This window comes from Dromaius novaehollandiae, chromosome 11 (assembly GCF_036370855.1).
Source record: "Dromaius novaehollandiae isolate bDroNov1 chromosome 11, bDroNov1.hap1, whole genome shotgun sequence".
Lineage (NCBI taxonomy): Eukaryota > Metazoa > Chordata > Aves > Casuariiformes > Dromaiidae > Dromaius > Dromaius novaehollandiae.
In genome coordinates, this window is record NC_088108.1 from 19,191,892 (window position 1) to 19,207,130 (window position 15,239).

Genomic DNA, 15,239 nt, shown 5'->3' on the forward strand with positions numbered 1-15,239 from the left:
AGAATTACATGCAATTGTAAACCTGAGTGCTTTGTGTAAAATTTCATAAACTATTTCTTAAATGAGGAAGAATGTGCATTATAATGTGCAAATGGTGATCTGCTTTGAGAGGAGTGAAATTTCTGGATGTATTCATCTTAAACAAAACCCACAGTCTTTCTTCTCTTCCCAGCTGTCCTATAATGAATCTGGTACTTAAGGCATTGTCTGGCTAAACATACAAGTCATTGGAAAATTACTCAAGCTTATGCAGTGCATGTTGTGAAATTTCCTGTTAATATATTTTGTGTAGACTGTCTCTGAAAGCTATTGATTCTATTGTAGGGGTTTGTCTTCTGTTGATATTGAATGTTAAATCTTAACATTTTTCTGAGCGAGCAAAAGTATTTTGTTGAAGTGGTAGAAATTTTCATAATGGAAGTTCTTGAAATTCTTTCACAAAAAGCAGGTGGGAGATCATGATCTCTATTATATATAGTAATATTGAAATGTAGCCTCATTGATTCCCAGAATTTTGTAGCCGAGTAACAAAAGCATGGCTGCCATTGCATGTCTAACTGCTGAAAATTTTAACAAACTGCATTACTGCCACCATATGAGCTGCAGCATGGGAAAGTAACAGAATTGGGGATAAGTTTGCCAAAAGGTACTAACAGTTTAAAAAAAAAAACCCAAAAAGTCCTCACGTATGAATATGTGCTCTGAACTTCATTCAGCTCCAGTATGGATGTTTTGTTGATATGTGAAATATTTTTCCTAATGGAAAAAGTTTGCTTGTATTCTTTAATAAGCCATTTTTATATTTGAATCATAATATTCAAATGGCATCTTAAAAGCTGTTTGGAAATATGGATGACCTTTCTATAGTTTTATCCTAATTTATCTTTTTAAGTCACTGGCTATTTAAAATACAAAAAATAGAACTTAGTTGTAAAATATTGATTAGACTCTTACAGTAAATGAAAACCTTGTCTTCACCTTTAATTTTGTCATCTTTTTAATTGAACGATTACTTTAACATTTGATTGGATTCTAGCCCTGACCAATTATTACTATGTTTTGGCTTTTCAAACTTTCTCTTTCTCAGGCTAGGTTTGTCTTTCATGAAAATATTGACTGTGTACAAGCTCATGGCTCTTCCTTGTTCCTTAAAATTTTCTCCTTTTCTTTGGTCATAGATAATAGTTCATCTGTGTTCTTTTCGTGATGAACATACTTGGGACTTTTCTTCTGTTTAGAGCTCATGGCTCTTGGAACACACTTAATAGTTGATGTGACTTCTTTTATGGTCCATTTTGTATTCTCTTTAGTCGGGCTTTTGTGCTTCTCTGCACTCATCTGAAATACGAATCTCATTTCCTGATCTTCATCAAATTTAAAAATCAGTACTTCATTTTCTTTGCCTTCTGTGCCATCTTCAGCAAGTTGACCATGCTTCTCTGAAACGCTGTGCTGTCTTGAGAGTTCTGAGTGAGGAAAACTTGATTTTCAATGGATGGAAAAAAGCTTTCCTTTTCCTTGGGGGATGGAGAAAGGATAGTAGCTAGTAAGGTGGATGCTTGGATGTGATGCAGTTATTTGGGCTTCCGATTCCTTCCTTGCCATGTCACATATGACATGTTCCTTGAAACCACAAAGGGATAACTTTTTGATACTCTACATATGCTGCAACAGTGAAAGTTCTTCCGTGTACTCTTTATTTTAATGAATGTTGAGAGAGATGTGCAACTTTGAAACTTATGAAGAAGGTGACTTATTAGTGTAGTTTTATTTTTGCATTCTCTATATCTTTCAGTTTTTTTATGTAAGTAGAGAGGCAAAGACTTTTACAAATTACTTCTCCGTAAAAAGCATTTATGCTTTATTTCTAAACTTCAGTGGACTTAAAGCATCTGGAAATTTACAGAATTGGCTTAGGTGCTAGCTGACTACTCTCCCAACTCAAAGAGAAGGGTTATTGGTCATGGGAATTAACTTGGGGAAAGGATAAGGGCTCACAACTCTTTCAGAACTGAACTGGGTGACATCTTGCCATATTGACCAAGACTAGTGCTGGCAAGAGGAGAAGGTTATGAATTAGAGGAAGATCTGTCATCTGGTGATGACGGTTCATCTTGGGCTTCTGGAGGAAGCTTCACCAGTCGGAGGACAGAAGAGACAATCATGAAAGACTGGCAGGGACTTCTCTTTTCTGAATGAGTTCCTAAAAGGATAATTGAACAGTTAGGAGGGGAAAGTAGAGCAGGTAGAGGCTGAACAGATGCCATTGGATTTAGATCTCAGAACAAAACACTACTCTTTCAGGTTCTTAATCAGATAATGGTAGATATCAAATAAATTTGCTGCTGTCATATTGCATCAGATAGTGGCCAGAGAAAGTTCTATATGTTTAGGCAGAAGTGCATAGTACTAGTGTTCACAAGAACACGGTCGTTTGTGCGAAGTAATAGGGCAGAGATGTGCTGTCTTTCTGCAGAGTTTTTCTTCTGTGTAAAGTCAACATCATCTTTGTGTATGTGCAAAGATGTTGTTCCATAGTAGGACAGAGAAAACATGATTGTGTAAATCACTGTTTAATTATCCATGTAATTAAAAACATCCATACTGAGCAGTTGAAGAAAAATGCCACATGAGATTTTCCTGAAGTACTAGTTAAATTTATAACTATAGGCTATGTTTTAGATTATGAAAACTTAATTAAATCCCATGATGATGTCATCTAAATAGATAAAAAGCACTGTAATAAATGGAGTTGCTGTATATTAATGAAAGTCAGTATGCCGTTACAGGCTTTTCTCTGTAGCTCTTCAGTGTCATATGTAACATATCTGACCTGATGATTTTAATAATATGGCATATCTCTCAACATGTACATGTCAAGCTAGATATTTAGTTGATTTGTTTGTAAATGTGTAAAATACTAATGAGTCAGCAGTAGAGCATAAGGAATTTCAACTTCTATTCTCCTACAGTAGAGCTACTGTTTTCCTGTATGAGGAACATAACTCTTAAATATTTTGATAAATTAATGAAAGAATGAAACTATTACTAATGATGAAACATTGAAATATTTTTGTGTGATGCTACATCCTACTAATTACTTTGCTGTTTATTTATTATTATTATTTATTTTTCTTTTACACAATAATCTCTTGGCTGACCACTGCATGCAGATAGTCGGAAGTAAAGTTCCGGTGAGTATGAACATAATGGTTTTGTTTGTTATGAACACATTTTTTTTTTTTTTCTTCAGAGATTAGGCTGGAATATTTTGGGCTTTTATCATGGATTTGAATATTCAATGGGCAAAATTTAGTCCTTGTTTTAGCATAGTAATCATCAATTAGCACAACCACATTTATCTTAGTAGTATAAAATTGTCGATTGTGCTGTTAAGTTGAGGAATCTATTTATATTACGTTTTCAGGAATCTATTTCCAGATACTTAAGACTCATTGGGAATTTGTTCATGAAGAACAACAAACATAAATTAGGCTTATCTTGATTTTTTTATTGAAGGCATTTAATTGAAAGCTTAAATTGCAGTCTTTGGCTTATTTTATTCTGCTCAGATGTGGATTTTTGTAATTTCCTAATAGTTAGCATTCATGGTTCACCGTGAACTGTCAGCTGCTGGATATCAAGTGTGAGAACAGGATTTACATATAGGATTCAGAAGGTCAATTAGTAAACATAAGATGATGCCACTTGCAGCATAGCTTTTGTCTTAGTAAGTGCTCTGTTACATTTTATGTTAAGTGGTGGTTATTATTTTTTTAAACAATTATTTGGTAACGGTGTTGTAGGACTGAATTCAGGAAATGAAAATTTCCTGGGGGGGAAAAATGATTTTGGGGAGGTTAGGATACTTTCAACATGTACACTTTAAAATGAAAGCAAAGATGTGTTGTAGTTATAGATGGACTCTCTTTAAATTGTATTCAAAAAGCTTTTTGAGTATTGCAAGTTTTCCTACTTAGGTCATCTTCAGTACTTCTACTTTGTAGTCATGAGAATAAAGAGCAACCTTTGACTTAAAGCTGTTGTTCTCTCTAATTGCATCAAACATGCTTCGATACATAGGGATGTAGCATGTAGAGGTTAAGAAATTGTTATTGGCTTGCTCTTAATCAGAGTAGTCTTTTCTGCTTCCTAAGACTTTTCTGTCTGTATTTATAAGTAATCTTTAGTTTGTACCTGATACTATCTAGTTTGTACCTAATGTGTTTCTCACGCTGATTGAGGAAAATGGGTAAGCACAGTGGTGTTATTGAAAGGTATTTGATACTTGAGGAAAATGCACAAATGGTTACTTCTCCAGTTCAGTGCATTAAAACCAATTTGAAACAATCCCTGCTCCCAGGTCATTTCCCTGTGATGCGAGTTAGCCTGAACAGCTGCTTTGTGAAGAGGTAATTTTATAAAGGGAACTCATATATGCAAAGGGAGTTGTGGAGAAATTTTAAGGCATCTGGTTTCTGTCCCATGCTTTTTAATTCAGGGTCTAATGGAGGAGCAAGCATAACTATGCGTTGAATACGTATTTTTGCACAAACAACTTCCAAAATAGCAAAATATGAAATACCCCTTTTAGGATCTGGCTTCTGCTTTTCCTTGCTTATAGAATTCATGAGTGTTAGTATGCTTTTTCTCAGAGTGAGAGTGGTGTGTGTGTTTTTGTTTTTGTCTTTTTTTGATAGAATTCCTCCTTTGGGAATTGAGTGCATTTGACTGCACCTGTGTTGCACTGAGAACTAGAATGTTAACATTAAAAAAAAGACCAAAAAAAAATATATCTATCTATCTCCAACTGCTACTTTGTAGGTTGCAGGCCAGTATGCCTTTAGGCAGACTGAGACTGTTATCTTGTTTACTTACTTTGTTTATGAAGAGGTTGAAACTTCTATATATCACATGTAGTTATTTTAGTGAAGTTTCACAGATCTGAAGTGGTTGGGAAGGGGACAAAGTCTGGAGTGTGGATGCTATTATTGTTGAGTTGTAGAAACAGTTGCAGAGAGGAGGTTTGCCTGTTCATACAGAGTTTTGAGCTTTATCTTATCTGAGTTTTATTTGGGATCTTAAGCACTGATGCCTACTTAACATATCATTTTAGTTGTCCACAAGGTTACCTTTCCTTGCTTTTATTCAGAACAGTGGTAATTACTTTGAAATGGCAGCTATGCATCTTCTGTTTATCTGTGAGACACTAATGTAGATATCTAAATTAAGATTAGCCTGCTAATTCTGTTTTTAATGGCTTGAATTGTAGCATGTTTGGCTAATATCTACCTAGGTGAAGTCAATATACACTATATAAACTTTTAAGTACTAGTACTAGTTCAGTAGCTGATACAAAGTTCATGATAGCTTGGCTAAGGACACTGCTTTTCCAAGTCAAATATGCAACTAGAATATATGATTTAATCAGTCATTGAAAATGCTTTAATCTCTTAAAGTCAGATAAGACATTTTTATTAATACTCTGATTAAAAGATGCCGATTTCTTTGCTTGAGACAGCAACAGTATTATGTTAACAGAGAATATGCAAAAGCTCTTCAGTTAGTCATCCATTGGGAGAAAGGGGGAGTGTAAAACTGTTACTTCCACTTCATTAATAATTATACCAGTAACAGTTACTTGTTTCTGTCCAAAGAGAAATTTTTCTTAACTGTGGAGCAGGAATACTGAATAGGACAAAACTGACAATCTGCAATACTGTGGAATTTCTGTTTAGTGTACTAGTTACCAGCAGTCTCACTGAAGTAAACTCTGTCCATCTGATGGAAGTAATACAGTTGGAACGTCTTCAGCTGAAATCTGCTTTAGCTGAAGCCTAATGATGTCTGAATTGTCTAGTGTGGTTTCCCTGCCCTCTAACACACCTTGTAAACTAAACTAAGTTTTCCTGGAATCCAGCAATTTATTGTTTTTCAGAAAGTTAAGCAGATTGCTTTGAGTAATGAAGGAAGAGCAAGATGCAGGATGATTTGGGAAGGAAACAAAATAAAGGAATGAATATGGCAACAAGCGAGTGCGTGAGTGGTCTTTTTGAGCAAAAAGGAATAACAAATGTGAAGTCTTACAGTGTAAGAAGGTGAAAACTTTCATAGAATAATTTCATGCTCTCTCTTTGTGCTTGAGTGAAAAATTCAGGTTAAAGAAGCTGTAAGAGAAAGCAAGCAAACTGGAAGATGGGCTGGAAAAATGGGAATGAAGTAGACTTTAGAATCTGTCAAGTTTGTAGAGAAAGTCCACCGGAGAAGCGAAGGAACTAGTGAGGAAGCAAGCTATTAAGAATGTGTTTGTAAGTTAAGCAGAGGTACAGTAACTCATCTGAGTGACTTTAATACTTTTGCTTTTCTATGAAGATAAAACACAGCCTTTTTCTGTGGAAAGGAACACAGCAAAGATCTTAAATACCTCATCTGTGTATAGGAGCTTTCTTTGGAGCTTGCAGCAGACTACAGTGAAAGGTCTAACCAAAGTAAATAAATCCTTTGGAAAACAAACACGTCTTGTGCTCTGGAGTGCTTTTCAGGGTCTAGCTTAACATGTAATGACACTTGACTGAAGTTTCTTCTCATGCATCTCATCTTATTTCTTCATATCTTTTTATGCTGACAGCAGTGTTTGTTTGCCTTTCTCCCCCTGACTTTTGGGAGAGTCTGAAATCACAAAAAATGTATCCAGCAGAGCGTAGATGGTGTACATATCATTAGTTATATGAATCATCTTTTTTTCAGTTTCAGTCCAATGCAATCAACAGTATAAAGCTGTTCCAGTTTTCACATTGTCTACCTTACAGCCTTCCAGAGTAATGTTTTTCAGTGCTGTTCTGATTTGCAGTAGATAATGCTAACATACTTGATTTGTTTGAAGGCAGGTCCTGCTTCTATAAAGATATGCCCTTCCACTGAATTTTTTTGCTCTGGCATAACAGCATCTCTTTGTTTAGCAGGTTGATAGTGACGGACTAATTCCTTTATACACTATTATTCATCCTCATGTCTAACTGGCATGCGTTGTCCAGCTGAAAGTGCTATACGTTATCAGCAACAAACATCTTCAGAGGTGACAGTGTCCTGAGGGCTCCTTAATAAAAGTCTTAATGCATACACCATCTCTGTCAGATTTTTGTTCTATTGAGATAGGGACAAACATTTCAAAAGTATAATGTGACCATTTTGGTAGTTTTGTTATACGTGTTAATAAATATGTCAAAATCATGGATTTAATGTAAATAAATCATTGTTTTGTCAGTAGCCATACTTAATGTCCTTTTTGGAAAATGAACAGTGAAAATGTAAATAGAACAGTAAGAACTTCATAAAATATTTAGCTTTTTGGAAGAAACAAAAAAGGAGGATTACAGCAGTTGGAGTAGTCCCTGCTCTAATTAAAACCAAATGCATATAAATTTTATTAGAGAGAGGTCAGATGTTTCTGGTATTGTTTTTTGTTGTTGTTTTTTTCCCCAATTATGACATATCTTTTATTAAATTCTCTTCCTTAGACCATACAGAGCTAAGGAGCTTTAGGAACTGCATGTTAATCATAACCACTCTTCTGAGATAAACCTACTTTTCTGTAACTTATCAGAGCTTTACAGAAAATTAGTCACTCGCTTTGAAGGACTGTTTTATGCATTGTTCATGGTTTTAAATGCTACAGCTCTAAAAATTGATTTGCAGTTATTTTAATAGCCAAGTATCTCGTAGCTGGCTATTTTTCTGTGATACCACTACAGCAGGGAGATGAGCTGTTTGTCAAAACTTTTATATCATTCTTTTGTTTTGTAGTGAACAAGATACTCTATGCATCAGTATTAGTGGCCAAACAAAAGAATTCTGCTACAGCAAGAAAGGATTGAATCAGGTAGTCGCATGATTTTAAAAACACTGATTTAGCAATTGGTGGATACCAGCTGCTTTTCAAAGTTGCTTTCAGTGGCTTAACTTCTTATCTCTTTGGAAGAGGAGAGAATTAGTTTGAGGATCAGGATATGCCTGTAGTGATTTTACACAGCTTTGCTGAAAATGGAAAACAGGTATAGTGAGAAGGATCAGACAAGCTTTATAAAGGGTGGGGATTTCTTGTGTGTCTAATACAATGTCGTGAAGCAGGTGTTTAACTGTTTAAGCTGCACATTCTCATTTAACATGTTAAAACAATTGAATGATGGGTGAAACTTTTGTATCCAAGATGTAGTACCTGAGCTTGACTCAAAGAATGCACATACTGAAAGGACTTTAAACTTAGAAAAGTGAAATATATGTGAATATGTAGAATTCATAAACAGTCCAATAACTATGAATCATTTAATAGCTTATTTCTTTTTCTTCCCTTTTTCATAGTTAATTGAACAGTGACTTAAGCAGTGACTATTTCTGTGTCTTATAATATTTTTAACTTGCTGCACATGACTTTATTAAGGAACTCTCATAATATGGAAGTTCCATACCTAAAGGTAGGAATGAGGTGTGTAATATCTGAGACCTGTTCTGGTCTATGTGACCTGTTGACTATTCAGACAGTTAAGTATTCCAAACTAGTATCAAGTATTCAAGTTCTTCATTACTTAAATAACTTAAGTATTACAAATCTCTACTTTTATATTTAATTGTCTATTCAGTAACTGACAGTCAGTATTTCTTGTTTTTAAAAAAAAATTGAGATGTATTCCTATTACTGGCATGGGGAAATACATGGTGTCTTTCTGATTTTTTTTTTTTTTTTTTTTTTTTGTCATAGTTGCACTACTTCTAACTAGAAGATGTACAATTACACATTTTTGTTGTGCAATAAATAGTTCCAGGGTAAGTCAAAGTACTTTTTCGAGAGAATTCTAATGAGATTCTGAATTCTAATTCTAAAGCTAGGGCTGCCATTCAGAAGGATGTTGACAGGCTGGAGAAACACACTGAGAGAAGCCTCATAAAGTCAACAAGGGCAAATGCAAGATATTGTACCTGGCCTGGAATAGCTATATTTAACAGCGTAGCCTAGGGACCTGCTGGCTTGGTAGCTGTTCTGAAGAAAATGTGCTGGGGGTCCTGGTGGCCAACGAGTTGATTAGGAGCCAGAAGTGTGTGTTTCTGACAGTGAAGGTGAACTGCTTACTGGGCTACTTCAGCAAAAGTTTAGTTAGCAGTTTTCAGGAAGTGATTGTTCACCTCTATTTAGCTGTTGTGAGGCCACATCTACAATATTGTGTCCAGTTTTGTCTGTCTGGCTTGGAGGGATGCAAACTGGACAAAGTCCAGGAGTGGGTCACTGAGATCTTCAGGAAGGTTACTTTTGGCACCAGTATGTAGCACCATGTGTTACATGTAACCTGGTTGTCTTTTCCTAGTCTCTGTAGCTTTCAGATATGCTTCTCTATTGATGGGAGATTTAGGAAGAAGCTTTTGATATGTTTGAGTTCATTGTGCAAAGTATAAATCCCATAGGCCATGAACTTTCTGGCTATGAAAGGAGATGTTTTCCTAAGCAATCCAATAAAAAGAATACAGCTTTCCAATACATGGAATTCTTTATTTTTCCTAACTGCGGTGTTGCTCTGTAAGTTCATATCTCGATGTTAGATGTTATCTATTTTTGGACACTTCATTCAGTTTTACTCTCTCCTTGTTTCTTATGCTATGTATATATTTTTTATACTCTACAGAACAACTGTATGTTTTTCTATACACCATTTTTGAAATATCATTCTACTTTACTGTGGATGTTACAATGAACTGTGATGTTGCTGATCCAATGTAAGAATATTATATGCTAAAATAACTGAGGCTCTCCCTGTCAGGAGCACTTTTGATAATAAATTACAGTTTGTCACAAATAAGTTTAATAGATTTTTTTTTTTAACTGCAGAAAAGATTGTGAAAACAGTATCAGCCTATTAAATTATTATAGCTTAGGGGTTTTTTTGTTCATCCCAATACCACTTAGCATGATGCAAGGGAAAGGAAATTCTCCACCAATGTTCACTGAACCTCTGAGCTTTTGTAAACATTTGATGGAGAATTCTTCTCGGCTCCCCATTTCCATAACAGAAATGTTTTGTTTGCTACCTTGTTTCCGCTTTCTCTGAGACAAGTATGTCATCTTCTCTGCTATCAGTTCTCACTGATCAAAGAGTGTGTATGTTCCTTCTGCTTGGCAAGTTCGGCTTGGAGGACACACATTTCTCTTTAGGTAGCAGCAAATGGCCTGCTTTTCTTCTCTGTGCTATCGAAAGCAGAGCTGTTCTTTTTTCTGTGAGCTGGTGAATCCGTTCAGTCAGAAACCCTTCTATTTCTGTTTCCAAAATGATTTTTGCTTTTAGTGGCTTTGCTCATTTAAATCAGTGGGATAACAGTACTGTTGGGTACATTCTTTTTCTTCCACGTTTGTCAGAATTGCCTCTTAAAATCTCAAAAGGCAAAAAAAGAGAGGTTTTTAATTTTGCTGTCTAGTTGCCTAAAAATATTTGTGAAGTGTTTTTGGCCGCTGGTTACGGAAGAAAAATTAATGCATGTATTTCTCTGTAGCTAATATATTTGCTTATGAAATATTATAGATATGATAGCCAACTGCAGTATATAGAAAGTTAAAGCTTTGCCAGTAAAAAAAAAAAAAAAAATCTCAGTGCGGATGTGGTTATTTTGACATAAGTGTGCAGTTGTTGGCTTAGCTTCCTGTGATGAAAGAAATGTGTGTGGCTGTTAAACTGTCAGGCACCTTCTATTAAAATGTGCTGTCTGCTACTACAGGGCTCAGCTGACACTGTTGTCAATGCACCTATGCCAGCAGAGGCCCTGCACATGCCTCCTAACCATCTGTAGTGGAGGCTTAGAGATCAAAATACAAAGTGCAGCAGAACAAAAAACCCTGAAGTGACTTGTTTTGTAACTGCTATATTTTGTCCTTTCTTAGCTTAAAATGGATTTGATCAAAGGGGCAGTTGATGAGATTTTCTTTGGTGTAATTATCAAAATGTGTGCATTCTCTAAAATTTAATCAAATCCATAATTTCATAACTTCCTGTAGTATTACTAGTTAAAGGTATCCTTAGCTCCCCTATTCCTGGCCGGTTGTTTACTGGTTTTGGCTCAGGGATTCACATAAATGTCTAGTGAACCATATTTGTAGATTTATTTTTTTAAGCTGAAAATATAAGATGGTTTTTGGACTGATTTAAACAGACCAAAACTCTAGCTTTGCTTTAACAATTAAAATAATTTTAAGAGACTGTCTTAATAGAGACATTTTAATAGTACTGTAACTTCCATATGTCCAGCTGACACAGTTGAAAGGTGGAACTGGAAAAAGGGTTAAACTCTGAAGTGTATGCAGAAAGGTTAGTGTCCCAGCTATACTGCAAGTTTAAAACTACTTCAAGCTACAAACCTGCATCTTCGTTCACATGGTCGTTGTTTTTATAGTGACATAGTAGCAAATAGAAACTTATGTGTATTAGCATATGGTAATTTGGATGAATGTCCTTGACTCTTAATTTATATTAGGATTTAAGTTGCAGTAAAACCATCTTCAGAGTCAGCTGGAGGGCAGAACCTTCAAACTTTGATGCAGCTTGGAGGGGAGCGGGGAGAAAAACAGAGTGGTGAAGGCATAAAGTGCCAAACTGATGCTTTGATGAATGGAGGGAGTAGGGAGGACAAGATGAGGCAGGATAGGAGTTGTGGCAGAGTTATCAGTGTGATTTGAAAGCAGCAGGGTGACTTTCTTGACAGTACCAATTGTGAAGTATTTTTGGTGACAGAAGTGAATGTACCGATATGATCTGAAATGTCAACCATCTGAATTCTTTTGAAACTACTGGGAAAACAGGGTATGCTTTCTCCTGGGAATGTCTTACACTGGGAGAAGCATTAAAAGCTGGTTTATGGCTGAATATTGTATCTGTGGAACGCAGCTGGAATATTTCTGATAAGTTGGGTTCAGTAATTCACCTTATTTTCTGTCACAAGCTTTAATTGTGCACTGAACTATAGTGAAGGACTAATGTTTTAGTTAATTTTTATAAGATTTTGGACTTTAGTAGTAGTCAAGTCTATTGTGGCTGTCTACACTAGGTGCTTACTAGCTTCACAGAATAAAATCTAAGAACAGGATAAATGTAGCTGTGTCAAGACAAGTGTCCTGTCTCCTCCCGCTCTGCATTTAGCTGTAGAGCTGATTATGGAACCTCAGAAAATGAGTTTTCAGTGATGGATGTTTTGCTGTGTGACATCTATGCCAGTTCAGTGTAGATCTCTTGGGGTCCATATGCCCTCCCTAATAATACATGCTTGGCTGGTCTGCTTTGATGAGGGGAGTTTGTTTTCAGAAATCTTTGTTTTCATCTGACTTTTTTGGTTTTTTTCTCTCCTATAAATTATAAGACTTCATGAAAATCAGGTATTTTAAACCCAGGAGATTTTTTTTTTCCTCCATCTGAGGTGTGTTTTGTAAGCAGGTTCAAGAGTACTGTAGATACTTTCCTGTGAAGTAAGCTAGTTTCAATATTTGCATAGCTAAGTTCTCTGTATGTAAAACCTGTAGAATCTGTTGTAAATTCTGTATAATCTAGTTAGAGTGGACTATAAGCTGCTTAGACCTACCTTCTTCACAGAAAGAAGTAGCAGTGGTTATGGAACTTGATAGTAGCAACTGTCTGGCTAGGTTTGCGTTCATATGTTGTGTTGAGAATAGCCTTATTTTCTTATGTTTTGGTAAACTTTAAGAGAAATACTTCCTGGGACATTTTTCCCCAGTCTTAAGTTTGGACTGGCACTGAAAGTTTTGTGTAGCTGTCCTGCTCTGCCTTGATGGCTGACTTAACATGGCTTTTTATAAAAGTGCCAACACTGTATGTACGCTCAACAGTTGCAGGGAATGCACGGGGTTTTCTGTTTTTATTTCTAAATACAGCACTTAAGATTCTGTTTTGTGCCTGTTACAATGCACTGTGAGAACCTGTGTACCAAAACTTGGATAAGAGATATGAGCTCCCTGTTGTGTGAACCGTTTTAATAATAGCAAACTTGTTTGTTGTTCTGCAGTGTGTGGGAAATATAAATAAATAAAACCCTGAGATGGGTTCAAAACCAGATGCGCTTGGAGCCTTTCTACCTCTGTCCACCTGCACTACTTTTAGTTAACTGCTTTGCAACAGTGTATATGGTATTTACAGTTGGTCAAGTTGAAAAATGTCTTAAAGAAGGATTTTGTGTCTTATTGCTTATCATCTGCTGATAGTATGATTTCAATCAATCTATATCTCGTTACATATTTTATCTACTTCTGTAACCACTTTGTAGCTATTACTGAAATCATTTATTTGAAAATGTAAGCAATTGGTGAACTGCCAAACTGTGAGAATTCTTTTGTATTTTGTAGTTAGTTTCTGGGGGAAGGGAGGGTACAGTTTTGCTGTTGATAACTTAAGAAATTTTCATGAATTTAAATCTTACAGAATTTTACATACTCTCAGCTTGTATGTATGATATCACTGCATCAGATAATAGTGCACTACACTTTCAGAGCTTAAAGAATTTTAGCATTTCTCTAGCATAGTACGCATTTGTCTAGCGTATCAGCTACTAACGTGTTTTCCTGTGAAGAAAATTCCAGAAAAATACTTAGTCTTGGAAGGCTAATTATACAAAAGCTATTATACATCTGTGACAAATCTAAGTCTGGTCAGGGGTCTGCAATAGTTGTATGGAGGAGGGAAACTGATTTTTAACATAACTCGTGCGTATATTGACCTTACCTATTATCACCTACTTAAACACTATTATAATCTAGAAAACATTAAGCATCATTCAATCTTCTGTGATAGGGTGGACTGAAAAACAGCAAGCATGAATGCACGCTATCCTCCCAAGAATATGTTCATGAATTGCGGTCTGGAATTGCAGAGGAAAAGCTGCTTAATTGCCTAGAGTCTTTGAGAGTGTCTCTAACAAGCAATCCAGTCAGGTAAGTAGTAATTTTTGCTATAGTGTTCATTGTGCTGTTTCTACTTGACAATAAAATGTTTTTGTTCATTTGTTTGTCTGATTTCTTTGAAACCAGAGTAGTTACAGGAATGCTTTACAGGAATACTTTAAAAAGTCTTGCTTTTGAAAGTGCTAAGATGTTTGATTCTTTTGAAATGAGTAGTGAATAACACTGTCTAGCTTTGATATAAGTAAGACATTGTTGAATGATGTCTGTAACCTGCACATGGTTTCACATATAAAACCAGGTAGTTCGTTCTCAAGTTGTGCTCTGAGTAAAGAACTGACAACTAGACAGGCATAGTATGCTGCCCCTTGAGTGATTGATTTTAGTTGGTGGTCCTTCATTGTGTGTGAGAGAACTTAAGGAACGGATGGCGTTTTGTTAGTTATAGTATGTCCCAACAGTTGACAAATATAATATCAGGAAATCCTGAACAGTTGTTGATAAATTATCCTATTTGAATATGAGGTTTTAAACATAGATTTGACTCTCTGTTAGTGACTCTCTGTCACTAAACACCCCCGAGGCCTCTTACAGGAATTGCAGGCTTATTTATTTATTTATTTTATTTATTTAAGGAAGCTTTAAAAAGGTTTTATGAGAGCTCTTGAAGGATACTCTGAAAAATCCTGTTCCCTTTTAGGATCAGTGTACTACAGACCACTGTTCCTCAGTTGCCCTTTAGATAATGCATTCATTCTCTCTGTATCTGTGTATGCGACAGTTGTCTTCATTAATCTGAAGAAATTTTTACGACGTTAGCTTGTTATGACTCTTCATACAGACTGTACTACAGCTTCTGCAAAGGACAGGTCTGGCTAAGCTTTTTGTTTTCTTTTAATTTGGGAAGCAGGAAATAACCATTATTCCTGCTTTACACTATAGTACCTTTTCTGTATATGGTATTATAAAATGTATTTCATCAGAATTGGCTGGAAAAAATCTATATAGGGAAAAATTTAAAAAGCATCTGTGTGCATAGGCTTGTTCTACTGCTATCATGTTTTTTGCTTTGTGTCCAGAGAATAAGTACCTAGATGATTCTTCTAGCATTTTGCAGCTTATTACAGAGGACATTGAAAAGAATAGGACTGCTTTCTGCATTAAGAGGTGAATGGTTGTTAGGAAGCTATCCTCATGATCAACTGTTGTGAAGAGCAGTTTCAGTTAGTAACTTGAATAGTAAAATTAAATCAGTACTTTCTCCCTGATATAATAATAATTTTTTTCAGGCTGAGTTTTGAGT

At 35.6% G+C, this 15,239-nt stretch overlaps 1 protein-coding gene across 4 annotated transcripts in view; it reads left to right on the forward strand.

Annotated features, from left to right (window-relative positions):
* The window catches only part of DIAPH2 (diaphanous related formin 2), a 291,784-nt gene that overhangs the window by 27,608 nt on the left and 248,937 nt on the right, over positions 1 to 15,239 (forward strand). For 3 of the 4 annotated variants that reach the window (XM_064518290.1, XM_064518292.1, XM_064518293.1), the window contains 2 exons: positions 3,174 to 3,194; positions 13,830 to 13,969. In XM_064518290.1, coding sequence (XP_064374360.1) covers positions 3,174 to 3,194; positions 13,830 to 13,969 — 161 coding nt within the window. The remainder of the gene's footprint in view (positions 1 to 3,173; positions 3,195 to 13,829; positions 13,970 to 15,239) is intronic. The other variant, XM_064518291.1, reaches the window with a different exon arrangement.